Source organism: Crocodylus siamensis, chromosome 12 (assembly GCF_052110815.1).
Source record: "Crocodylus siamensis isolate JL-2025a chromosome 12, ASM5211081v1, whole genome shotgun sequence".
Lineage (NCBI taxonomy): Eukaryota > Metazoa > Chordata > Crocodylia > Crocodylidae > Crocodylus > Crocodylus siamensis.
In genome coordinates this window covers 31874735-31900218 of record NC_143406.1, presented here as the reverse complement: position 1 = coordinate 31900218, position 25484 = coordinate 31874735, and the positions used below count along the sequence as shown (strand labels likewise).

The 25484-nt window shown below is 41.0% G+C and overlaps 1 protein-coding gene across 9 annotated transcripts in view; it reads left to right on the top strand.

Moving 5' to 3' along the window:
• Positions 1–25484, top strand: part of MRTFB (myocardin related transcription factor B) — a 220742-nt gene that overhangs the window by 116386 nt on the left and 78872 nt on the right. The window contains exon 1 of one of the 9 annotated variants that reach the window (XM_090023899.1): positions 16152–16419. The exons of the other annotated variants lie outside the window; for them this stretch is intronic. Within the exon in view, the coding sequence (XP_089880025.1) occupies positions 16299–16419 (121 nt within the window). The 5' untranslated portion in view covers positions 16152–16298. Of the gene's footprint in view, positions 1–16151; positions 16420–25484 lie in introns of those variants that run through there. 9 annotated transcript variants of the gene reach the window in all.

Below are 25484 nucleotides of genomic sequence, written 5' to 3'. Positions count from 1 at the left end.
AAGTCAAGATATATGACATCAATCTCTTCTCCCTTGTCCAGGTGATAGGTCACCTGGTCATAGAAGGAAATGAGATTGGTCAAACAAGACCTACCCGCAACAAACCCGTGCCAGCTATCCCTAAGAATGTTAGCCTGGGCCAGTCCCTCAAGGATGGCCTCCTTAATAAACTTGTCTAAGATCTTCCCCAGGATAGAAGTCAGGCTAATGGGCCTGTAGATAGCCAGATCCACTCTCCTCCCTTTTTTGAAGATCGGCACCACATTGGCCTTCTTCCAGTCTTCGGGCACTACACCAGAGCGCCAGGAGTTTTCAAAGATCCGTGCCAGGGGCTGGGCTATGACGCTCGCCAGCTCCTTGAGTGCCCTGGGGTGCAGATTGTCAGGGCTGGCTGACTTGAAGGTATCCAGCTTCTCAAGGTGTTCCTTCACGAGGTCAGCATTGACGGAGGGTAGAGTATCCCCATCATCCAGATCTCCCTGTCCCATAGCAGGCATGGGCATCCCGTGTGACTGATGAAAGACTGACGCAAAGTACCTATTTAATAGGTTGGCTTTTTCCTGGGCGTCAGTTGTCAGTTGCCCCATCTGGTTTAGCAGGGGTCCAACATTGCCCTTGCTTTTCCTCCGGCTCCCCACATATCTGAAAAAGGACTTTTTATTGTCCTTGATGCCTGAAGCTAGTTGGAGTTCAGTTGCAGCCTTGGCTTTCCTGGTTTGCTCCCTGCAGGACCAGACCAGCGCAGAGTAATCCTCCTTGGAGGTGAATCCCGTCCTCCATCCTTTGTAGGCTTTCATTTTTAGCCGCAGGAGGTCCGCTAGGTGCCTGGAGAGCCAGGAGGGCTGCTGTGCCTTCTTGCTGCCTTTCCTCCGTGTTGGGACAGATTTAGCTTGTGCATTGAGGATCGCTTCCTTGAGAAGCAACCACTCTTCTTGAACTCCCCTCTCCCTGGGGTCATGGTCCCTGAGGGCTTGACTGACTAGCCTCTTGAGCTTATCAAAGTCGGCTTTTCTGAAGTCAAGGACTTCTGTGTTGCTGACTGACTTGCCAGCTTTACGGCGGATGGGGGATTTACTTTTCTGCTGTCCCTAAACCTAAGTTCAGTAAACCTTAGGAACCTGTAATTGACCAAAGTCTGCAGTGTGCTTGTCTGACATGGAGTGGCTGGGGTTGAGGAGACCTACACTTCTGGATTTCGGCGGGGGAGGAGTTGAGAGTGAGAGCATAAAAGAGCTTATTGATAAATGTTGTCAAATTGAGGGAAATAGGGGTTAGTAGGGGTAATAAGGCTTGTCAAATTTGAGGAAAGTAGGGGTAATAGGGCTTATCAGAGTGGCCAGTTGTGGCAGAGGTGCGGGAAGAACAGTGATGCAGTGTAAGATGCTTGGAGGACCGACCAAACTCATGTCATAAAATGCCGGTATCCACATGTAAAACTGAACTGATGTAGTGTGAACTGGCAGTTTTAAACCAATTTAATGGGCTTGTGTGTTTGTTTCAGGTTAACTTTCATTTAAAGTTCAAGCTGGCAGAGGGAAGGTTTAAGTTAGATATCAGGAGGCGCTACTTCACGGTCAGGGCGGCTAGGGTCTGGCACCAGCTTCCAAGAGAAGTGGTGCAGGCTCCTACCCTGGGGGTGTTTAAGAGGAGATTAGATGAACATCTTGCTGGGGTCGTTTGACCCTAGTATTCTTCCCTGCCATGGCAGGGGGTCGGACTAGATGATCTGCTCAGGTCCCTTCCGACCCTAGAAACTATGAAACCAATCTAAATGATAATGTTTGCCCATGCCTTCTTATTGAACAGCCTTTAAAACATTATGCTGAATGTTTCTGTCTTGAATATAGAGTTAATTATAAATTTTAAATATATTTTTAAAAATCATTTAATTATGTATCATTTCAAATTTAAAACTATATAATATGGAAAACCATTTAATATGAACAATTTTCTCCCATGCTTGTAACCCAAATATTAAAGCTTGCTATTTGTGTATGTATCAGAAAATGCAGTTGGCTCCAGCCTATATTAATACTTGAAGTGGAATGAAATATGAGGAAATACAGCTTAACTAGAGACAAGTAAGCAGTGTAAATACGTGGTGCAATATAAGGCACTCTAGATATTTTGTTGTTAATGTGGTCACTCAAGTATGCAGTTACTTAGGACTTTCATAACTTTCTTCAAAGCTTTGCTTAACTCCACCTCTTTCTGCTTACATGCTTCTGTCTTGGTTCATCTTATTCATTACAGAAGTCAGTCTTTTCCACCATTTTTTATTCCCTTCTCTCTTAAGGAGTGTACCTTCTTTCATTCTGGGTGTCATGCAGTGAACCTTTTTCTGAGCTCATCCACAAGGTGCCTAGTTTCTTTCCACTGAAATTCCTAATTAAGACAAGCTTCCTCTGTACTGCTTATTGGGAATATAGCCGATGTATACTAGCACATTTAAGGAAATGAAGACAAAATATACCAGGCACGTCTACACACGATGCTACATCACTGTAGCAATGTGCTATGGCAATGTAGCATCCGTGGGCAAAACCCATGATGCCACAGCTATGCTGTCATAATGATGCACTCCCTGGTTAGCGCATTACTACAGCAGCATAGTGCCTAAAAATAACCATGCATGGTGTGCTCAAAGCAGTTCCAGCTGTTAATACACTGTCTTTCAGTACTTCCAAAAGGAAGTGTTAAATGATGGCACAGCAACAGTGGTGCCATAAATGTACGTAGAGACGCACTCACTATGGCATAACCTTGAAACACTAATTGAATATGTAACTTCTCAAAGCTCTTTTGTCATCTTTTGAACATGAATGCATCAGGCAAGGAACTATATTTATATTGCATTTTCTATTTTATTGTGCTTTCAGGTCCTGCTTACCTTTTCAGTAAAAGGTTTTCTGAAATAACTGCCATCATTAAAAGGGATATTATCAAAGAATCATTAAATTTTGTATTTAAGTAAGGTTATGGGGTGAGCAGTAATTTTTTTTCTGTTAAATTTGATTATCTGTTGTTTGGATTGGGTTCTCTCCACAAATCGTGTTTTTAAAAGCTCATAACGTTAAGTTTTTATATTTTTAAGAGTTATAAAAAAATTGGGAAAATCTATTTGTCACATGTATATTCATAATTATTTTTTGATAGGCGCACTTTTTGTAAAGTATATTATACGATTAAATGAAATGTACTTATTTCTAGAGTGGAGTTGAGTTTGTAGCATGGGTAAGTGAAGTTGTTGTTGTATTTGTTAATTTAGAAATACGTTTGCCAAAAAAATCTAGGGTTTCTCGCCAATGGCTAGTTTTACAGTATTCACCTATTTCTTGTGCTCTTTATGCTCCATTTCTGCTAACCCAAAGGTGGGCAAAATATGGCCTGCAGGCCAGATCCGGCCCGCCAGGCCATTGTCCGGCCTGCGGAGCACCTAAGAAATTTAGAAAATTATTATTTATCTGCTCCTGGCCCCCTGTCAAAGACTACGGGAGCCAGGGGAAGCTGGCAGGACTCAGGAGCAGGGCTGGCCTGGCCCCACCCCTAAGCGCCCCCTCCCCCCAAACTATGTAGTTTGTGTGTTTGTAGGGCAAGTACCACCCACACACCCCCACGCAGATGCCCACAAGCCCCATACCTATCCACACCCTGCATAACCACACACATACCCACATGCTCCCTTGCATCCCATAAACCCCCCCACGCACACAACCATACCCTCTCCGTACCCCACATACCCTTATGCCTCCCACTCCCCTACAGTATACAAGAGTAAGACTTCATTTTGAGCTATTGTGTGATCACCTCTGTGTATACTACACCAACACATGTAAATCAGAACAAAAATATTTTTTTAAATGAAATTAATGATAGTTGTAGATGTTTGATTTTTTTAGAATATTTGTTATTTTGCTGGTTCTGAGATTGCAGACCTGAAAGGAGTATTTCTAGGGGCATGGAAAGGGGCTTCTGGTGGCAAAGGTCAGGGATAAGGGGGTGGGACATTTGGTCCTAACATGGTGACCAGGGGCTGAGGCACCTGCCAAGAGGTGGGGCCCTCAACAGCTTGCCAGAACTCTGTAAGTGGCCCTCTGCCTGAAAGAATTGCCTGCTGCTGGACCGGGGGTAGCACCACATCCTGGACCCGGTATCTCCACCCAGTCTCCAGAGGCAAATGACTTGTGGGGCAGGAGGGGGAATGCCATGAGCCTAATGTTAGGGAGCATCACCCTGATCTTGGGCTCACCACTCCAGAACTTTAAAAAATAGGTGTGCAGTTGGGAGCTCCAGCTGCATGCCTACTTCTTAAGTTTCCAGGGTACCCATACTTTGCACCATGGGTTCCAATGCACAGAAAACCTTAAAAAGTACACCTGTACCTAGGCTGCAGCTGTGCTTTTTAAAGCTCCCCAGGGCATTTTTATCCCTGGCAGTGGGTAGAGGCTTCCCCAGTCTCTGGCTCCTGGCACTCAGGGAGCTTTAATGAGTTGAGGCAGCTTTCCCAGGTTTCCCTTCTGGGTGCCTTAAACCTTATTCTCAGCAATTTTAGCCAGCCTCCTGGGGATCAGAGGCTCCCAACATAGTTTGAAGTCCCCAGCCAGAGAAGCCTTTTGGTTCCTCCCCGTGCCCTGGGAGCTGCTGATTCCCTGCACCCGAGAACCTGGCCAGAGCTGCCAAGTTCTGGATTTTAACAATTAGCTGATTGCCAGCCCAACCCAGACCGTCTCAGTTTAGAACCAGACCCAGGGCAGTCCCAGCTGAGGCCAACAATCAGCTGATTGTCAGCTTACTACACTGGGAAATTGAATTGGCCTTGGTGCTGTCTGTGGCTAGAGCTGACAACCAGCTCATCACTAGCTCTGGCCCTGACAATGAACTGGTTTGCAGCCCTGGCTCCAGAACGCCTGGGAGACCCTAGTGCAGAACCAGTCATCATCTGATTGTCAGCCCCAGCTGGACCTGCTGGCACTTCTCTTTAAACTTGCTAGTGCAGGGGGAGGCAATTAGTAATGGCGTGACTGTTGGAATCAGGGATCAGATCCCAGTCATATCTTCTCACATCATTGGGTTTGTTGGGATTGGGGATCAGATCTTATTGTGCCATTAAGGGTGAGTCTACACAAGGTGCTTTACTGTGGACTAGATATGTAATGTGCAGTAAAAAATCACTGTGTACAAATCCGTGAGACTTACTGTGCAGTAAATTAGGCTAAAGCACTGTTTGTTAGTACCAGGAAATACAGGTACTAGATTAATGGCGCATTAGCTACTGTGCAGTGGTACATGTATATATGGTGACCAGGAACAATTTGCTCCTAGTCAGTCCTGGCTAAGCCCCAATGTGGAGGGAGGTGTCTTGGCCGCAGGGACCATTGTTTCCCTGTCACATGGGGATTGGGACCTGTCCTGATCCCCATGTGACTGAGAGAGCTGTTCTGGCAGCCAGGACTGCTGTGTCATATCCACATGGAGGTAGGGTCCCGATCTAATCCCCATGTGGCTGGCAGGCAGCATCCCCGTTGAGCAGGGATAGCTCCCCCAACCATGTGGGGATTGGGACTGGACCCCCATCCTCCCTACCAGCCCCAGGGTTGGCACCTGGGGGAGCATGGAACTCCCCCTGGATGCTGCAGGGTGGGCAGAGCAGGGCAGGAGCAGCGCTGGACTGGACTGCTCCTATGAGGCACAATTTGCTCCCAATGCATCCACCCTGGAACACTTCAATTAGTTTGAATTTTCTGCAAAGAAATTCTGGTGCATTAATTGCACGTGTAGACGCGGCCTAAATAAACGTGTACCAAGCACCTCAGAGATGGAAAAGTTGCTTACAACTTCAGTTGCCAAGAAAAGAATGTTTTACTGGCGGAAAAAAAACAACACAGGTTGTGGCTCCTCTTAACTCTTCTGTCTTTTGGACTGCAAGGCAAGGACAAACTGGGCACAGTCTGAGCCTGGGGGTAACCAAAAGGGGCATAGATGAGCAAGTGACCAATGTGTACTGAGTGGGTAGTGTTGGGAGGTGAAGTATCTATACCTTATTTCTGTCAGTTAGAATCCTGGGACCTGACTGTTATGAGGGCTAGTTTCAAGATGTCATTATTTAGCAGGACACTGGCAAGTGTCTAGTGGAGATACTCACTCCATAATAGGTCTAGTTCCCAGTTCAGTCAGAGTTGGAAATGGACTTATGGGACAACAACATTTAAGGGTCTTAAGAAGGGGATTTGAAGCTTTTCACATCTGGTGCAGCTGGGAGACAAACCCCTTTATTCCTCATGCCAGAAGAGTATAGTGTAGTCTCAGAAATGGGTTATGCCCAAGTTGGAAAGTGGAAGGGCTAGTGGCAACCCTTCTGAAAAGTAGCTGTAATAATCAAGAGAAGAATTATGATCTGCACAGTTCAGTGCTTGCCATGGGATGAGGTTCCTAGGGATGGCAGTGATACCCGTAAGGTTCCTTGACTGTGCCAATCCTGCCCAATGGGTGCCCTCTCTCGCCTGCCATGTCTTGTACTATAATAAATAAAGAGGCTACCCTCTAGTTCCTATTTTTGGGCACGGTCCTGATGGACCCCACTGAACCCTGTGTGTTCTTGGATCTCTTTTGGGTCCTGCTCCAAAATGGATGCCTCTTGAGGTAGATGTGTGGCTCCTAACCACCCCATTACCACGCCCCAAGCCTTGCAAATGTTATACGGATATTGTCTCCTTGGAATTGACGCCTCAGTTCAGTCCAGCTTCCATAACTGCCCACTCTGGTGCTGGGGTCTGTTCACCCTGAATACCGCACCCACTCTGGTGCTGGGGTCCCCACACTGTAGTGGGTCCCCAATGAGGCTGCCTCCTTCACCAATAACCTCAACCCAATTCACCAGTATTATAGGAACATGAGCCCCTGGGCTATAACATAACACACAAAGTTCAGGGTGTGTTCCACCCCTTTAAAAGAGTCTGACTTCTTCCTGGCACTAAGTGCCTAGTAGGCAAGGGTACCTGGTGAGCTCCTGGAGCCCCATTAGCCTTAAGTGCAGCATACCAGGCAGCTGCAGTATCTCTGGGCAATTCCTCCCTGGAGGCTCTTTCCCATCTGGCTGCTGGCTGGGAACTGACTTTGTACTCCCAGCGCTGGGGTTTATACGGGCCCAGGGCTCTGCCTCTTCTGGTCAGCTGACCAGCTGCAGGTGGCAGGCTAATTCCCTCCTTAGGCCTGCTGCCACAGTAACCTGCATCTGGGGTTCCTGCCTGATTGCTAGAGCTCTCTCTCTAGGCACCTTAGTGCCCTAAGACAGTGCTATATAGTATTCTCAGATGACTTAATCAAGTGAGAGTCTAATCTTCATCCCTTGCCTCTTGTCTTTATATCACTGCTCAGAGTAAAGATTTGGAGTCTTGATGCCATGAAATATGAGTGAGGTGCTCTTCCATCTAGTTCCAGCTGTTCCACGTTCAGTTTGAAAATACTGTTTTCTTGCAACTGCCTCTCTCACTTCTGCTCTTTGCCAAATTGCTTAAGGAGAGTGTTATCATCCCCTAAGTATTAAACACAGACACTGGGGTTTTTTTAAGTTTTGAGGTATGTTGTTACCAAAGATAAATTGTTTTTAGACTGAAGTATAAAACATGATTCCTTAAGGTGGGGAGTAATGTTTATGTTGATAACACTGTAAATTCTTCAATCCAAAATAAAGAAAGGAACTTTGTTATCATTCTGTCTAATATATAACATCTTTAATACTGTCTGAGACTTCCTGTGGACAATAAAGGAAAAATAGTGAAACAGAAGACATTGTAAATCTGAATTCAGATTCTTTTCTTCACTCTTCTTTCCTATGTAATTTACTGTGGATTACACAATGTAACAGAACCGCTTTTTTAATTGGTAAATTGATTTTTTTTTTCTTTAGGGTAATTCACAAGTGTCTACATTTAATTAAGCTGTGTTTACTTTAACAGATTAATTTTAATACTTGACTATAATGAATATCTTAACTTGCAGTGTTCTTATTCTCTTTAGTGAAGTTCTTGTTTCTAAATCCTTGGAGATCTCTTTGATAGCCCCCTATTTAATTCAGTTTTTGCTGCATTTGTCCTATGAATGTGGGAATGATATTTTCAAGAAACATTTTTCCTACACTAAAACATGTATAATTACATTTTAATTTTGCTGTCATGTCATTTGGTACATCTACCTGATTACCCAAGAGTTTCATCAAAATATTGGACTTCCCTAATTACTTATGGAATTATTTTGGACAGTTTTGTTCCCAGGTGTGTTACCAGTGGAAATGGTGTAACTGCTATTTCTGGTGGGTGACCCAAGGAATCAAAAACTATTAGTTAGCCTTCTATCACTGCATGTTTTAGACTAATAGTTGTCAAAAACTTAACGGAGATGAAAGAGAAGTCTCTTTTTCATGAGACATGGTATATATAATCTTGAACTTATGAGAGAAAAGGAATTCAGGAGAAACTATGTCCTGTAGTAAAATGCCCAGATTGTCTTCCCCAAGCATTCACAATCTTTTGCTGGCATGAGAATAAGTCTTTGTGGAGCTTCTTCCTTCCCATTCACAGTTACATGATCCATGTCTCCATCAATAATTGCATAACAATTCTGTGGACATTGCTGTATTTGCCTAGGAAATTATTTGATAATTTCATAGTTTCATAGTTTGTAGGGTCGGAAGGGACCTGAGCAGATCGAGTCCAACCCCCTGCCATGGCAGGAAAGAGTACTGGGGTCAAATGACCCTGGCAGGGTGTTCATCCAGCCTCCTCTTAAAGACTCCCAGGGTAGGAGCCAGCACCACTTCTCTTGGAAGTTGGTTCCAGATCATAGCCGCCCTGACCGTGAAGTAGTGCCTGCTTATTTGTCTGTCTTTTCAATGCAGTTTAGCAGCCAGCACCATTTGATCAAGAAGCTCTGTGGCCCACAAACACAGTTTGAGATCTTATGATCTATGCTTATTAAGCAGTGAATTCTACAGTATGCAGAGTTCCTCTGCTTTGTTCATTATCTGCTTTTCAGCGTTTAGTATCATAAAATGCCAAAAGTACTTGGAGTATGTTGCATCTTTAAAATGTAACTTGTAATATCCACATAAAATGTATTGAGACCCTCAGGTAAAAGAAGCTGTATTAGAGTTTTATTTTAACTTCTGTGTATGTGTATTTTTTATTAAGATGTCAGCAGAATGTCTATAGACCTGGAGAATAGTAGTAATAATAGCTCTAAGGGCATTTATAAATGTGCCCTGTGGGGGAGGCGCTTCAATTAGAATGGCTCTCTGAGCCACACTAATTAAAGTGCCCAGAGGGTCATGTGTATCAGCATCCCTGCACTGAGATGTGGCAGCAAGGGTGCTTTAACTAAAGTTATTCAATTACTTGTTGTTGTCTAAAAGCTAAAGATTTGTTCTCAAACTGATACACATGCTAACCTAATTTCTCATCTGTTGCTACCAATCTGTTTCCTTTGTGCTGCTGTTTAGTTAAAAGTAAATATGATTACTTCAAGCAATAGGAAAGCTGTGAAATGCTTTTTTTTGTTTATTTGTTTTGTGGGAGTGAAGTAGTTGGAGACCCATTTAGTTTTAAATGATCTGCCTTATATCTTACAACCCACCAGATATACATATGCTTCTAGCAGGCATTGTGTTTTATGAAATGATGCTTCTCAGACTGGGCACAATGGAAAGCCACTGAAGGCAATAGAATTCTTTCTGTTGACTTTGGTGGGTTTGGGATCAAGCCTAGTGTACATACTTGAAATTTCATTCCCAGTTCTATTATAGTGTTATTAACACTTAAAAAGTAGAATCTCGTATCTGATTGTGATTTTAGTCCAAATTCTGTTTACAGGTGTAACCTTCACTTCCTACTTGGTGCCTGTCACTGATCAGCCTCCTAAGTGCTTGCCTTGATAGGAAGTTTTCCAGAATAGCAAATGAACTCTCTGTGCGTGGAGTCTTTTGCTCCAATAAAGAGGACCTTATTCTAAATTGGCTTTCAAAGTAAATTAACGTAATTAGAACCCAGGTTCACTTCATCAGATGCTGTAAAAGGATTTTGAATATCTGCTTCACCCTTTGTAGACAACCCCTTAGTAGCAAATCCAAAGACTAGAACCTATAAATCTTTGGGGCTCTAAAGTTCTTTCCTCATTCCAGGCAGAGGAGAGGTACATTTAGAGAAACTTGAATTACTGCTCCTTAAGTTACACCTGGTCTGGCCTTCAGTATTCAGTGCTGTTACTCTGGCATTGATGCCAGCTAAAAATCCATGTAAGAACTAGAGTAAACAAAACAGAATATGTCATTCAGTACTACAGCACACACAGTATAAGGTACTAAACTGTCCTTTAGTACTTTTAATGATGGACTTATTAACATAGATCTGGGTTTTCTGTTTACCATGTAAATACGTGGATTTCCTTCTTTAAAGGAGAAAAACGCAAGAAACCGCAGGTTTCCCTTGTAGGCTGCCAGAGTTCTAGTCTGCAAGTGGCTACTAAGGGCTGAGGGGAGCGGGATGCAGGGGGCAAGGGGTGCCATGTGTATGTGCACACATGCATGTGGCCAGTGATAAAGCCAGGAAGTGGTGGAGATCAGCTGCCTGTGGGTAAGTGTGGGCGGTACATAGGGGCAGGTTTAGGCCTCCACAGTGAAGGAGGGGGAGTGTGCCAGGGTTGGCAGCAGGGGCTGCAACTGGGGGCACTGCCCAGCTGGGGTGGTGCATGGGGCCTGGAGCTGGGGCAGGAATGTGCAGCTGTGGAGCTGGCCAGGGAACAGGATGGAGCCATAGGCAGCTTGTCTGCAGGGGGTGGGAGGGAAGCTGGCTCGCCACTGCTGTGTGCATTCCTGGGGATGGGGACATGGTGGGGCACATGCCCCCCAAAATTTGTATGGCAGGGGTGGATGCAGGCTGCCTGCTGTGGGGCTCAGACCTCCATATCCTGCTGCCCTCCCCACAGGGGCCTAGCAGCCCAGCAGGTGGAACTCGGTACAGGAGGGCAGAGAGGCTTGGTGCTGCCACCACTGGGACCCCTGCACCAGCTGTGGTACCATGGCAAGGCTTCCCCTACCTTCCTGGCAGCGGTGGAGGGGCACAACTCCATGCCACCACTCCTGCTCCTTCGGGGCAGCCAGGGGCACCTTGCCATGGTGGCTCAGCTGGCATGGAGCTCCTGGCTGCAGCAGCACCCAGCATCTCTGTCCTCAAGTCCCACCTGCTGAGCTGCATAGGCCCATGAAGGGAGGGCAACAGGGCTGGGGGCCCCAGAGCGGGCAGTCTGCATCCTCCCTCTTCGTGGGCTCCCCTTGTCTTTACTTCAGCCATACCGCCTAGGGCAGGGGAGTAAGAGGGGCTAGACTCTGTGATCTGCTCTAGCCACAGCAGCTGGGGCTCAGGCACTTCCGGGGAGGGGGTAGGGGGCTGCAGGCCTGGCCCTGCTCCTGATCCCATAGTCCTGGCAGCTGAGAGCTCTCTCTCACAGGGCTGTGGCGGGCAGGGGACTGCAGGTCAGGAGTGAGGGGCACTGGCAGGGTTAGTAGGCTGTGGGGCATTGGCGGGCACTGTGAGGGTCATTGGCGGGGACTGGGGACTACGGATCAGGAGTCGGGGGTATCATGAGGCTAGGGTGGTGGGTGACTGCAGGTTGGGAGTGAGGGACACTGGCAGGGCCAGGGAGCTGCAGGTTGGGAGTGAGGGGCATTGGCAGGGCTGGTGGAGGTTGTGTCTTGGGAGTGAGGGGAATGGGCAGGGGCAGGGCATCAGCATATCACAGCTGTTCAGTGCCACAAAGCAGCAGGGGGGACAGCAGCTGTTGGACCTGCCTTTTGGTGAGCGAAGAGGGGAGGGGGAGTTTTGATTTTCTATGATAAATCCAAAATCAAATACCACAATATATAGATATTTAGAATTTATTTGTTTATAATTATAGAGGCACAGGTAGGCTTCCAAATTGCTTAAAAATCGTAAAGATATCAAAGTATTGTGTTCGATGGATAGATAGAGGCATTTCATTTTAATCATGGAAAAACATAGATTTTCAGTTTTTAAATCAGAATTTGGGATTTTTAAATAGAGAAAACCAGGATCTCTGCATATTAATTGCATTTTAATTTTATCACATTTATATTTGAGCCTAGTCTGTTTTCTGATGTTTTGGGGGAATTATTTCAGGATCAAAATGATAGTTTAACAGAACATTTTAATACATGAAATATATGCAATTTTTTCCTTTTTTCCTTGCTTGAACCCACTATTGCGCTGTTATCCACAGTTGGCTAATTGACTCACTACTTTGTTGGAACAAAAAAATTGTAAAATAATAGTCTAGTGCATCACTAACTGTAGGAATATAATGACCCTGCCAAATTTTCATATATGTCCCTTGAGCAATGTTTGTTTGTATTCTCCTTGCCTGGAAGTCCCTCGTTGGCTGTGCCCAACTTCTCAGCAGTACAATTTTTCTCATGCTTAGTAAGTGTTTGGGCTAGGGTAAGTGGGAAATTTGACTTGATTTAAGGAGGAGTTCTTCTGTAGCAAATTTGTGTTCTGAACAATAAAATTCACTACAAAAACAGATGTATTGCAACACATATGACTGTGATCTTATATCTTCTGCATTTATGCAATATGTCATTTAAGATGATGTATTTGACCAATATGGTATCCTACAAGCAGTTAACAACATATTTGTAGATGAGAGAACCAGCCTAAGACAGTTATGATACAAATAGCTGCTTTTTGCCTCAAATGTAACTTGAATTATGTTACTTTCTGTAGGTGTCGTAGATGAACTAGAAATATTTTTAATATTTAAGTATTTAATTCAGTCACTGGCATGGTCCCATTCCACCTCAGACTGGTGGATGACTGCTAGGATTTCTAATAGTTTAAATGTCACACTACTGCTGTTTCCAAGTAGGTTCACATCTCTTGGTCTTTACAGGTTGATATCCTCTCATCTATGCAGCTTGGATCTGCTCCACTGTCTGAGGAAGAATATTGAGGAAAGGGGTGTAGTAGTAGATTCTCGAGTCACCCTCACTGCCATGCTACATCATACAGTCTTAGCCGTGTCAATGGCTTAACTCAGTGATTCTCAGCCAGGTTGTTCCAAAATCCTTTTAAGGGTTCTGTGAAGTGTTGCAGAATATTAGCACTGTTAAGTCTGGAAATGGCTACACATGATTCACAAAATAAAACCAGAGATTTTAAATAGGAATCCATTCAAGTAGGAAAACATTCTGACTTGTGGTCTTTCTGAGTTGTTTGCAATGGAAGACTTGCTCTATTATTTTTCTGTAGTCAAAAAATGAGTGAAACGAAGAGCTGGCATTTTTGGAGGGGTGCCTCAAGTCTTAATGAGGGGAACCTTGAGTTTAGAAAGGTTGAGAAACTCAGGCTTAACTCTGTTGGCTTATTCCCAAATTGATCACTGTCACACAAGCTTACTTGAAGAGACGAGATGATTGCTGTTCTTCTCCATTAAAAATAGTTTGTATTAGCCAGCTGTAATACTGCGTGGAGAAATGTAACTGTATGATGCCAAGAATGAAAAAGGAAATCATTTGTGGTGTTCTGTTGCATACATTTCATGTGCTTTCAAGCTGAAGAGCTCCATCATTAGACATGAAGTAGGGATCTTGGGAACTCACCCTACACAGTAAGGGTTTTTGAAAGCAACTAACAGCATTGAAAAATTGTCTCTACAGTCTTATTGAGATTAAAAAAAACCTCTTAAGTGCAGTAGAGTCCTTTTATAACTCCTTACAGAAGCTGTCTTGGCCCAATGGTAGCTTGCATAGTGTCAGTTGAACAACATCACTGTTAACCTTGTAGCTTCAGTTAACTTGCCCCCAACATAGAAGTCCATTAAAACTTTTCCATATCTTTTTATATAAGATCCTTTTATATTTTCACTTCAGGTTGGAAATCTCATCCTCTGTGAATTTAACAGCTCATAAAGAAAACATGGAAGTCAATATATTCCTTTGCTTTAGGAAGATTTTGTATGTGTGTGTGTTCTCTTGGTGATACAAAAGTAAAAAAAAAAAAAAAATTATGTCCATTCTTTTGACTTGGTAAAGGAAGATTTGAAAAAATTAAAAAGAAAAAAAATAACCATTTTGTATCCCATGCAATACCTTTAACAATTCAAACATTCATATTAGATCTGGTCCTGATACTTCCATGCATAACTTTGAAATCAGTAGGCGTTCTCATGTGAACAGATGTGCAGGATTAAGGTCTAGGAGAATTATTATTTATAAAGCCTTGCAAACCAAATCATTTTAAAAAATACTTTTGGACATAGAACATTTGTAAAATATTGTTAAAACGTAGCTTCTACTATTCTTCTTAAAATTGACTGCCACATTGTTATATGTATGTAGGTTTCAGGTAGCTTATAATCCATTAGAAGTAAACAGAAGCTTAAAAGTTTAGTTTTTCTCCCTTGTCAGCTTTTTCTCCCTTTCTCTTCCCTTTCCCTTTCTAAAGAGCAAGCAAAGAGAAATATAGAAAAGGATAGTTTATCAAAGAGCTAAGTCTTAGCCTTCTTTGTTGTATATGGGAATTGTACCTGTAATAAAAACAGCCACGGAAATTAATTGTTAGCACAAATTTGACTGTTTACTCCCACTAATTGCAGACAGAATTTGTCCCCGCTAAAAAAGAGAGAGGAATCTGAAAATATTACATAAAATTATATTATGTAAGTAGAGGCAGAAGTCCAAATAATCAAATACATTTTTAACATGTGAAGTACAAATACAAGAACGATTCATGGAAATAGCTACATAAGAGCAATTTAAGTGACTTGTACACTTGAAAAAGGGAATTTTTGGTACATGCCCACCCACTGCACTAAACATTCATTTACCTGGGTGGAATAGTCACTGATTGTCCCGGGAAACTTGTTTGTGCCTCCAGTAACTGTACATTGAGCCTGAGTCCCTTACTTCATAAGCATACATGTACTGTTTCAAATATACTCTTTTGTGATAGATGCAAGTTGTTATTTCCTAAAGATATTAATTCATGTGCTCTTGCAAGTTAATAGACAAGTCTCTTTAAATAAAAAAAAGTTAAACAACCCTGGCCATTTTTTCTTTTAAATAAATAAGCAGTAGTCATTTAACTTCCTGTTGAAAACCATATCTGTAAAATATTAAGTTTCACTGGAATTCTAGCCCACTTTAACCAGAGAAGATGGATATCATTGTACCTGAAGTGTCAAGGAATTTACTCACATTTGCGACCAGAATTACTTTGCCTGTGTCTCAGTTTGGCACTGACAGTGCCAAAGAATTTGAGAAGCTGCGAAGGGAAAGTATCTTCTCCAAGTTCCTAGTTGTCGCTGAAGAGCCGTGTCAGTGACTCATAAAAAAGATAAAAAGGTGCATGCTGGTGAGAATGGCAAATCAGAAACTGTGTAGGAGGAAATCCTCTGAGCTGACTGCTGGGAAACAATGGGAAGTGTTACTGTGTCGTGAGTGTAGTGCAAAAGGAAAAAATAGAAATCTACAATTGAAAATATTTATTTTAAAGAATCAAATCTGTATATAGCAGTGGCAGGTTTTGTACACTATATGAATAGAGTCAAAAGAAACCAATTGCTTTCAAATTGTCCCTTAATTTTTCTTAAGCTTCACAGCCCTGCTGAGTAAATAAGACTCAATTTTCTTCTCTTTATCTAGATTTTTTCAGATGCTGGCAGTCAGCTGTTTGTTTACTGATGGCACTTAATGAGTAATGAACGTGCCTGTCAGGCTGACATAAAAGTATTTCCACAGCCTGCAGCAGTGTTGGGGATGGGAAGGGGGAGGGAGCGAGAGAGAGAAACCACAGTAATAATTTGTCTCGGGTATCAGCAAAGGCTGCTCCTTCAGCAACTGCTGGATTTATTTTTAACTGCTTGACTCAGTGTTTGTCAGATGATTGACCATTAAACTGTATATTGAAACAAAAAAGTGCAGAGGAAGCCAGGAGAACTAAGGGATTGGGAGGCGTGGTTGTTTGGGGAAGGAGGTGGGGATTTGTAGTTCTGCTTCACAAGCTCAGTCCCTCTTGTCTGGGAGAGAGTTAAGGGGTCCAAGCAGCTTGAGTGTGGTTGCAGGTCAAACCGGGTAAGGGGTAAATGGCTGCTTTCAACTGCATAAAGACATAATTGCTCACTTATTGTGAGAGAGAAACTGGAAGCAGAGTATTTAGGAGAGCAGTGTGCTGCTGGTTAGCAATTTGATCTTTTTCCTAATTTGGATGTTGCCGGTCTAAAGGAGTCTCATCATGATCGATAGTTCCAAGAAACAGCAACAGGGCTTTCCAGAGATTTTACCTACTGGAGATATTGAGCCGTTGAAAGAAAAGGAATGTCTTGAGTTGAACAACCAAAAAAGTCTCAAGGAAGGTCAGTCACTTGCTGGTTGGTGGGGAGAACATGGAAGGCAAAAAAAATGCAGGCAAAATGATAATACATTCAGTCTGCAACTGCCTGCTCTAAAATATCATGCTCCAAGATGTTTCTTTGCATGCATACAAATATTGTCTTCAATTTTCAAATCTTTTAAAAAGCAGATTCATTATTTTATTATGGGAGTGCCAACTGAACAATAATGGGTAACGAATACTAATAGAAATCAATTTATTGAAAAAAGTTAGTGGTAAGTGCTTATTTCAGCGCAGTATCTTGTACAAAAATTCCATTCAGAGCACATTTCAGAATGTGCCCTGAAAGGATTTCACATGTTGTCTTAAACTAGAGAGTAGAGGTAAGCATTTTTATACAGAGTTTTCTACTTCTTCCCTATTTTTAATGTGGGACACTGCTGTTTTCTCCTGACAGCTATCTCTTTGCACAGTTCTTTCTCTCTTTTTTTTTTTTCTCTCCCCCCCCACCCCTTTCTGTCTTTTGGTTCTTCTTATTTTTCCATCCCTGTGTACATCTAAGCCTATTTCTATCATTTTAAATGATTATTCATGGTAGGAAGTTAATCGAGAAAGCAACAATGAGATAATCTGTTGAGGTTTGTTTTGGGCATTATCATTCAGTACTGATAGTGATAACAATACTGATTGGTACTAAGAAAACTATGCAAAGTGCATACAAAGTAGGGTTCATTGGACTGTCATAATATTGCTGGAAGACAGGCGGTTATCAAATTTCTTCACCCACTTGGAGGTAAGAGAATCATGTTGAGGAGGAGAAGGCTGCTGGAATTCCTTCCTGCCCTGCAGAGAGCACAGCTCCCGAATTTTATACACCAAGTTCTTCAACACAAACTGTATGTAGTTCCTTGCAGTTAGAGACTCCAACCCTTAACATATTTCAGTGGTTCTCAACCTTTTTAGACTCAAGGAACCCCTCATTTGACTTGAGCCAAACCCCCATAACTTTTGTGAATTGACCTGCACCCCACTTCAAAAAATAGTGTATATATTGTAGTGATTACCTTCTTGCAGAGGGGCCAGGCAGTCTTGGTAGGGAAGAGCTTGAGCCTGCATTAATCTCGTTGCACCTTGTGGCACCCTTCAAAAGGTCTTGTGGCATGCGAGTATACCTTAACACCCTGGTTGAGCATCGCTGACATATCCTGCTAGCCAAAATCCCTTCCTGTCAGTAGACAGAGCTGTTTCTTGCACCCATCCCTTGCCTCCCTGTCTGGCCCGTCTTTATCCCGTGTCTCTCTGGCTCATCTGTTAGTGAGCCAAACAGCTCTCCTTGGTGCCAGTGATGCAGAGCTGAAAATTTCTTTCCATTGGAGTTTATATCTTCTTCCAAACTGAAATAATAGACATGAAAAGGAAAAATATATTGGAAAAATTATGTTGAGATTATTAATAGATCTGGTTGGAAAATTGGTCCTTACTGCAAACCTTCCAGTTTTCAACTATCTCTAGTTGTGGCCAAGGAAAAACTGTTTAATATTACTCATGTAGGTGGCTTGCAGCCGTTAAAAAAAACAAAACAAAACAAAACAGCACTTTAAACTCAGTGTGCTCCAGCACTGAGCCCAGCACATGCCCAGAAAAGGCATCAAGTTAGTTGGACCCAGCTCACCCAACGTCTGTATAGATCGGGTGCTTTAATGGTGTTTTTTTTGGCACTTTTATCTAATAGCTGATTGAATCAGCTATTAGATAAAAGCACCAAAAAGCCCAGCCAAAGCACCCAATCTATACAGACACTGAGGAGCCAGGACAAACTAACCTGCTGCTGCTTCTGGTAAACAATGGTTGTTGTTTTTTTGGTGGGGGGGAATGGAGAGGGGGTTCACATCTGTCAGCAGCCTTAAAGGCAAATATATTTTTCTTTATTAAGTGAAAGAAGCCAGTGTATAAATAAGGACTCAAAAGCAGCGTGTATAAATAACTGTGCCTGAAGGCATAATAATAATTTTGCCTCCTGTACTACAGAAAGCTGATAATAATAAAAAATAAAAAAAAAGCTTACACTGAATTTTCATCCCATAGTGTACATCACAGTTACAGGTTCCTTGAAGATCCAAATATTTACACAGTTAAAGCTGCTGCAAATGTCATTAAAGTTCATAGAAAACCTGCAGCAGGGGCTGGCGGGGCAAAGGAGAAGACCAAAGAAGCAGAAGAGGGGTAGCAAAGAAATGCATGTTGTACCAGAAAAAATAAAGAGATCTGTACTACTAAGAAATAATGGGAGAAATGAAAGAAAATAAAGGTATGGAAGAAGCAATGAACAGAAGAGAATAGGGTGGGTTAAAAAACTACACAGAAATAAATATTCTTTATATTTGAATAAATCTGACTTGCACATAATAAATGGAATATCATAACCCAGCTGTTCATTACAATTTGTCATGTAATTAAATCAGTGACAAATAGTAAGTGTAGGATGCTGTCACAACTCAAAAATATTTTAGGGTTGAAATTGTTTAGCATTCTGTGGTTGAAAATAAATGTTCCCCCATCCTCTTGGCCTTTATTTTTCTGTAATTTTTTTGCCCTTCCATGTTTGCTCTCCTTCCCCTGCGAATTACTCATTCTTCCACCTACCAGCTTGACAACTTGAAGTTTAAAATTAAAATCACTTGGACTGTAAAAGGTAAGTAAGTGTAGTATTATTTTAGAAAACTTGTTGTTTAATTCATAGTGTGGCATTAAGAAAAACAATCATTTCTGTTTATTATTCAGTAGTTTATCTATTCTAGGTTTCTGTATATGATATGTTGCAACTCTGCTTTTATAATCTACCAGTGCTAACAAAGAGTTTTAGCTTTATTTTTATAATTTAACATGTCACAAAAACATTATTAAACATCTTATTTATTTAGTTTATTTCTATGCCGCCCTCACCAAAAAGGCTCAGGGCAGCTTAAAATAAGTCATTAAAACAGATAATAAAAGAGTTCCCCAGAGAATACTCAGAATTTAACTTCCCTACTAGAAGTCTGCCCAAATAAGAAGCTTTGCAGGCTATAGTCAAGTTTTCACTTAATTATGTAGGTTTCCATTATTTTTATTTTTATTTACTATAATTAAAACTGCAAATTATTTATTAGCAAATTTAATTTGATTAATTTGGATAGAACAATATTTAATAAAGTAAGTTTATTTGAAATGTCAGCAGTTATGATCTTATTAAACTAAAGAGCTGTCTGCTTCAACATCTCTTTAATGGCGCCAAAAAAGTGAACACCATTTGTAAAAATGTAATAGGCAGAACTATAAAGATGTAGAAAGTAGGCTTTTTTTGATACTCCAGTATTGATTAGTATTCATGTCATTTTAGAAGTACTTGAATTGGGTCCTAATGTACTTTGCTCAAATATGTCAAGTTTAAAATTCCTGAACTGCAAACATTTTATTTGCAGCAAGTCGTTAAGTTATCCTTTTTGCTCACTTATTCCTTATAAGTGAAAAAATGGTCTCCGGGATCAAATGTTAAGAATTTTTATGAAAATGAAACCCAACATTACATTAACAAGCTAATGTACACAATAAAAGGGCATTAGGAGATTAGATGACAAATAACTTTTTTCTTAAAGTAATAAATACTTTATAAGGTATACTTTATAGCATCCTGTTCCAAATCAGAGGGAGGAAATCCTAATGACCCTACTTTCCTGTAAACAACGCCATGCACTATTATTTTGCTCTCCATCTGTTCATGGTGAAAAGATTTTTTCAAGACCTGAATTTTACATGTTGACTTTTGTAAAGAACTTCTGTACATTTAACAAGCAAAGAAAATCTTTAAAACTGTTACTCCAGAGTTTAACTCTCTAGTAATTTCTAATCATTCATACATACTTAAACAGCCTTTTCACAAGCTTCAAAAATACATAGTTTAGGAATTTAGGTCCCATTGACATCTAAATGGAATTAAGGTCCTAACTGGTTTAGGCCCTTCTAGATGCATCTTCTTAGTTTTTTGCATCATAGAATAACATAATTATACTGTCGCACCTAAAGCCTGTAGCTGAGGTCAGGGTCCCATTGTGCACACAGAAAGTAATGGAGATTGCAGCCTAAATGTAAAAGGACAAAGGTAGGAACAAAATGGAAAACAGGATTATTCCCATATTCCAGAAAATTTAAGGGCCTGATCTTGCCAAGGGTTATGAAAATACTTAATTTTATGCACTTTGAGACACAGGCAATGCTGGCAATGGGGTTAACTTGTAGGCTTTGATTCAGCAAATCGTGTTGCAAGGTGATGGTTATATTCATATTCTTGCTGGTGGTTTTTTGTTCCTGTTTCTTCCAAGATATGTGCTTATGGAGCTGAGTTAGTGGTATGCATATGGCTAAGTCACATTGACTTTAAAGATTATCACATGCTTAATTCTTTGCTAAATTAAGGGCATGATGCCTGCATGCTGGTCTTTGTATGATAGCATCATAAGTAATGTGCCCAAAAGTGTTGCACGACAGGATTGTGGTAGTACCAGAAACAGAGTCCAGGTCTTATGATGTGCAGTCCACTAACTAATCTGGAGCATAAATCTATCTGCAGAAGGGTAAAACAGTTTTAAAAATCATAGCAACCACTTATTAAGCAAAGAAATACAATGAATATTAGAAAGTGTAATTTCTGGTAATATAACCAATATATTTCACAAAATATTCCAGATTTTTAAACTTTAATTCTTCGTTCCTCTCCTTTTAACTCTGACCTATTTTCTTGTTGTACAGCTTCAGAAAAATTGTCAAAAGTCTAGGTTATATATCTAGAACATTTGTTCTCGCAGGGGTTCCAACAATCTAAATTTGAAAGACTAAATTTATGTTCTTACTTGTTTCCAAGCAACCAAGTGTTCCATAGCAATAATATATGACACAGCTTGTTCTGTTTCCTAGGCATTTCACTTAAGTATTTCCTAGGCTACAGTAATAGTTCTGGGTTTTATTGTCTAATAATTAAAGAAAATGCTAAATTATTTTTAGTTTCCTTTCAAAACTAGCTTTTTACTTGTTGCCTGCAGGGCAGTAGAATACTTTTTTTCTGGACCTACTTATACAGTGTTGTTGGCTTCCCAAAGAACATCTTGAATTGCTGATGTTAAATTTGCAAGAGTTTATATCAGGGTAGGCAATTATTTGGGCTGAAGGGCCACTTTAGTTTGGTAAGCTATTGGAGGGAGGGCAGCTGATCGTATCTGGTCCCAGGCCCATTTGCCCTGCATCCACTGCTTGGGGCACCAAACGGGTCTGGAGGAAACTGACCTAGGACCCTCATGGGCAGTGTGTGCTCAACCAGGCGGATGGGATGCGGCTGTGGGTAAGCGGGGAGCAGAGTCCAGGAGCAGGATGGGTAGGTGGCAGCTGGGGCCTGTATTGCATGGTAGTGACAGTGTGGGACCAGGTCCTAGGGCACAGCTACAGTCCACTCCCTGCACATCCCTGCAGTGGGCCGGGAAACGGATCACAGCTCTGCCCTGGGCCCTGGTCCTGTGGTCCCCATCATAGCCCCAGCCCTACCCACCTGTCCTGTCATCTGTCCATGCAGCCCCAATCCACGTGTCCTGGGCTGCCGCCTGCTCTTGGATGGCGTGGCGCAAGAGACCTTTGTGAAGCAGAATGCCTTTAGCGGGCATATCTTGCTCACCCCAGTTTACATGATCCTGTGGGGCTTTGCAAAATATCTCTCCAGAGTTCTGGAGTTTTGATAGAATTACTGTACCATACATAGCTATTGTGTAAGCTCTACAAATTACTCAACAGTGTAAATTTCTACAATTTGCATTTGTTCACTGCACTTTTCAGCCAGTGAAACTATATTTGCTGCCGGGGGGGGGGGTGGACTCAATGATCTCATGAGGTCCCTTCCAGACCTAAACTTTTGTGAATCTGTGCGTGAAAATATTCACAACAATTTGTTGCTCAGGAAATGAATATGTGAAAGGATACAGGCATTTCTAACTACGGATAAGTTCAATTACTTATCCATTTTACATGCAGTTTTTAGTCTAAGTTGTCCCACATACTTCGTTTTCTGTTAAGCAAGATATATAACCATTCTAAAAAGAATATACATTACTTTAACACGCATGAAAAATCACTAAGTTTTAACCCACAGCAAGCCTTTGTCTGCCAAACAGCTACCGTTACAAAGTTGCATCAAATTAATTTGTTGTTTCTGATGTAATTATTAATTAAAGCTTTGTATTATTTTGAAGGCCATTTTAAAATATTAACTACAGGCAGTCCTTGGACTTATGATACAATTGGTTCCTGAAAACCCTGTCTTAAGTCGAAACGTTGTAACTCGGAACCAATTTTCTCATAAGAAACAATGTTATAAATGGGGGATTGGTTCCTGAACCAAGGCCCGATACCCTATTTTCACCAAAAATACCTCAGAATTTTGTTCTCGTTCAATTATAGATGAGTTATGTAGCTACGTTAATGTCTTTATATTGTAAATAGCGATCATTGATTTGGAAGGACTTCTTTGAGGTGACTCTACTGGACTTTTTGAAGGGTTCTTGGCTGGAGTCGTCTTAGGAGTCTTAGCTGCAGGTTTTTCTGGAATCTTGTCTGCTTCTTAAAGAAAGTGTCCAGGGAAGTTTGGACAGATGTTCTCTAGGGAGATGAACAACGCAGCGAACTTGTAAAGTCAAAACTGACGTCATAAAGTTGAAACAGGGTGTCAATTTATAGATGTTGTAAGTGGAGATCATTGTAACTCGAAATGTTGTAAGTCGAGGACTGCCTGTATAACTCCTTGTAATTCATAGGAAACAAATGCAAAAACTTTTTAGCTTTTAAGGTGATACACAGTTCATTCCAGTGTACTTCCACCAGATTGCAGATTGCTAAATACTTGTAAAGGCCTCACTCTCTCTGGAACATACTACTGCTATGGGAACCAAAAGAACAAAATGTTATCATCAGATTTGTGATTTTGGAAACATATGGGATGAGTAATTCAGGGTGAAAACCAACATATTCCATAGTCCTTCACAAGGCTGTATATTGAATAGTAAATACCAGAAAAAGAAGCTTCCATTTAGAACATTGTGATTTTTAAATTCCTCAGATTTATACCCACAAATAATAGATGTTTGTTGGAAAAAATTGTAAAATTGCTGTTAAATTCCTGTGTATTTTACAGTCTTTATAAGCACACCTTAATTGCATATATACTTACAACTGCAGAGCACAGCATACCAGTGTTAGAAAGAAAACTTCAGCCTAATCCCTTCTGTAGCAAAAATATAATGGGTTCTTTTGAGTCTATGCTAAGCAGACGGGTTCTTGCTTTGGAGGTAGTAGTTGAGTTGGGGGGAATCAAATTGATCTTATTGGGATTTGAAACTGTAGTTCCATTACATTAGGCAGTGTAAACTTCATGCGCTTAGTTCACTTAATTATGTATTTCACCTAGCCCTTGATGGTGTTCTTTGCTATTTTATGCATCAGGACTTCACTTGTTCATAGTGCCTGTGTAATATTTCAGAGACATAATACCATGTAACTGCAATTTGTGGTAATCTAGAGATTTTAAATTAAAAGAACTATCAGTCTTATTTTTTTATAACTGATAGAGCCATCCACTGAATTTTTCTGTGCCCATTATACTGATGTAGTATATTTCTTGCTAAACATCCTGGGGAGATTTTGGCTTACCAAAAGCAGGACAAGTTACTGTAAACTAACAAAAAGAAAAATGAGCTTTTTGTGTAACAGGAGTTTAAAGGAACCTACCCATCTTGAGCACTGCCTGTTTCCATGGCAGCCAGAGCAGCAGCTAGGAGAGCTCTTGCAAATTGCCAAGGCAGAATGCTGGAAATACCATTTTCTAACTATCACCTACATTTTTATGGATAATCACTGAACAGCAATTTATCTACAGTGTTTTATCTTTTAGAGAAATAATCAGGGCACGGTTGAGATTTATCTTGCCATGTGTTGTTATTTTTGCATTTTACACATCCTTTAAGAAGTGTGTATATTGGCTAACCGGTCTCTCCTTGTAGGTTTACAGTATTTTATAAGAAAAATACCCACATTTGTTTAAACTTTTGATAGTCATTTAGGTGCTACATATCATAGCACCTACTTTAACAAGACAAACAAAAGATGGATGTTCTAGCTGAAATTCACAGGTCTTGGAATTAGTAGCATTAGAATTACTGTGCAGAATATGAGTTCTGTTTTTATTCAGGACAAGAACCAGTGATGAAAGCTTGTCAATCAATGTAGATAACACTGTTCCTACAAAGCAGCTATCAATTTATTTTTGGCTTCTTTACATTCCAGTTCTTATGATTACATAGTACTACTTGGAAGCACCCTTTCCATACCTTAAAAATCACAGATTCAGTATGAACAATATATCAAATGAACATTCTTTGACTTCAATAGTGCTTTATTTTCTAAGATATGTTAATAATGCATCCCTTTTCTCTTCATTTATTCTATGTCGCATGAATTAAAATCTGACTTGTTTCTGGAGCAGTGTTAATTTGTCATATTTTAATAAATCATACATAAAAAGTAATATTTTTATTGCTGAGTAAATGATTTGCCTATCCATCCGTATTTGCTTCTGGCCACTGAAATAGCAGTGCACTTCAGCAATTGCAGTGGAAGGCCTATTCCTTATGTTGCTTATCTTGAACAATATTAACTATTAGGAGAGGGAAAGCAATCAAATTATTCTATGAAATTCACCAGGAGGTTGAAATATATTTCCCAGTACATGTCTGGTTACCAGATAACTTTTCTTTTTATGTACTATCCTCTTTATTCAGCTGTCTGTGGACAGGGAGACTTCCTAATATCTTTATTAGTGTTAGCACATTTGCTAATAATGAGAGAGCACTAACCTCTGTGAAATGGATTCTCACCTGGTAAAAAAACAGCATAGCTCTAGTAGTGCAGTAGATCTCTGCTGATTTTGTGCTATTTGAATGCCTGAGACTCCCATTGCAAGGAATAAATATTCTCTGTCTTTAAAAATTAAGCATTTAATTAAAAACTTTGGTTAAC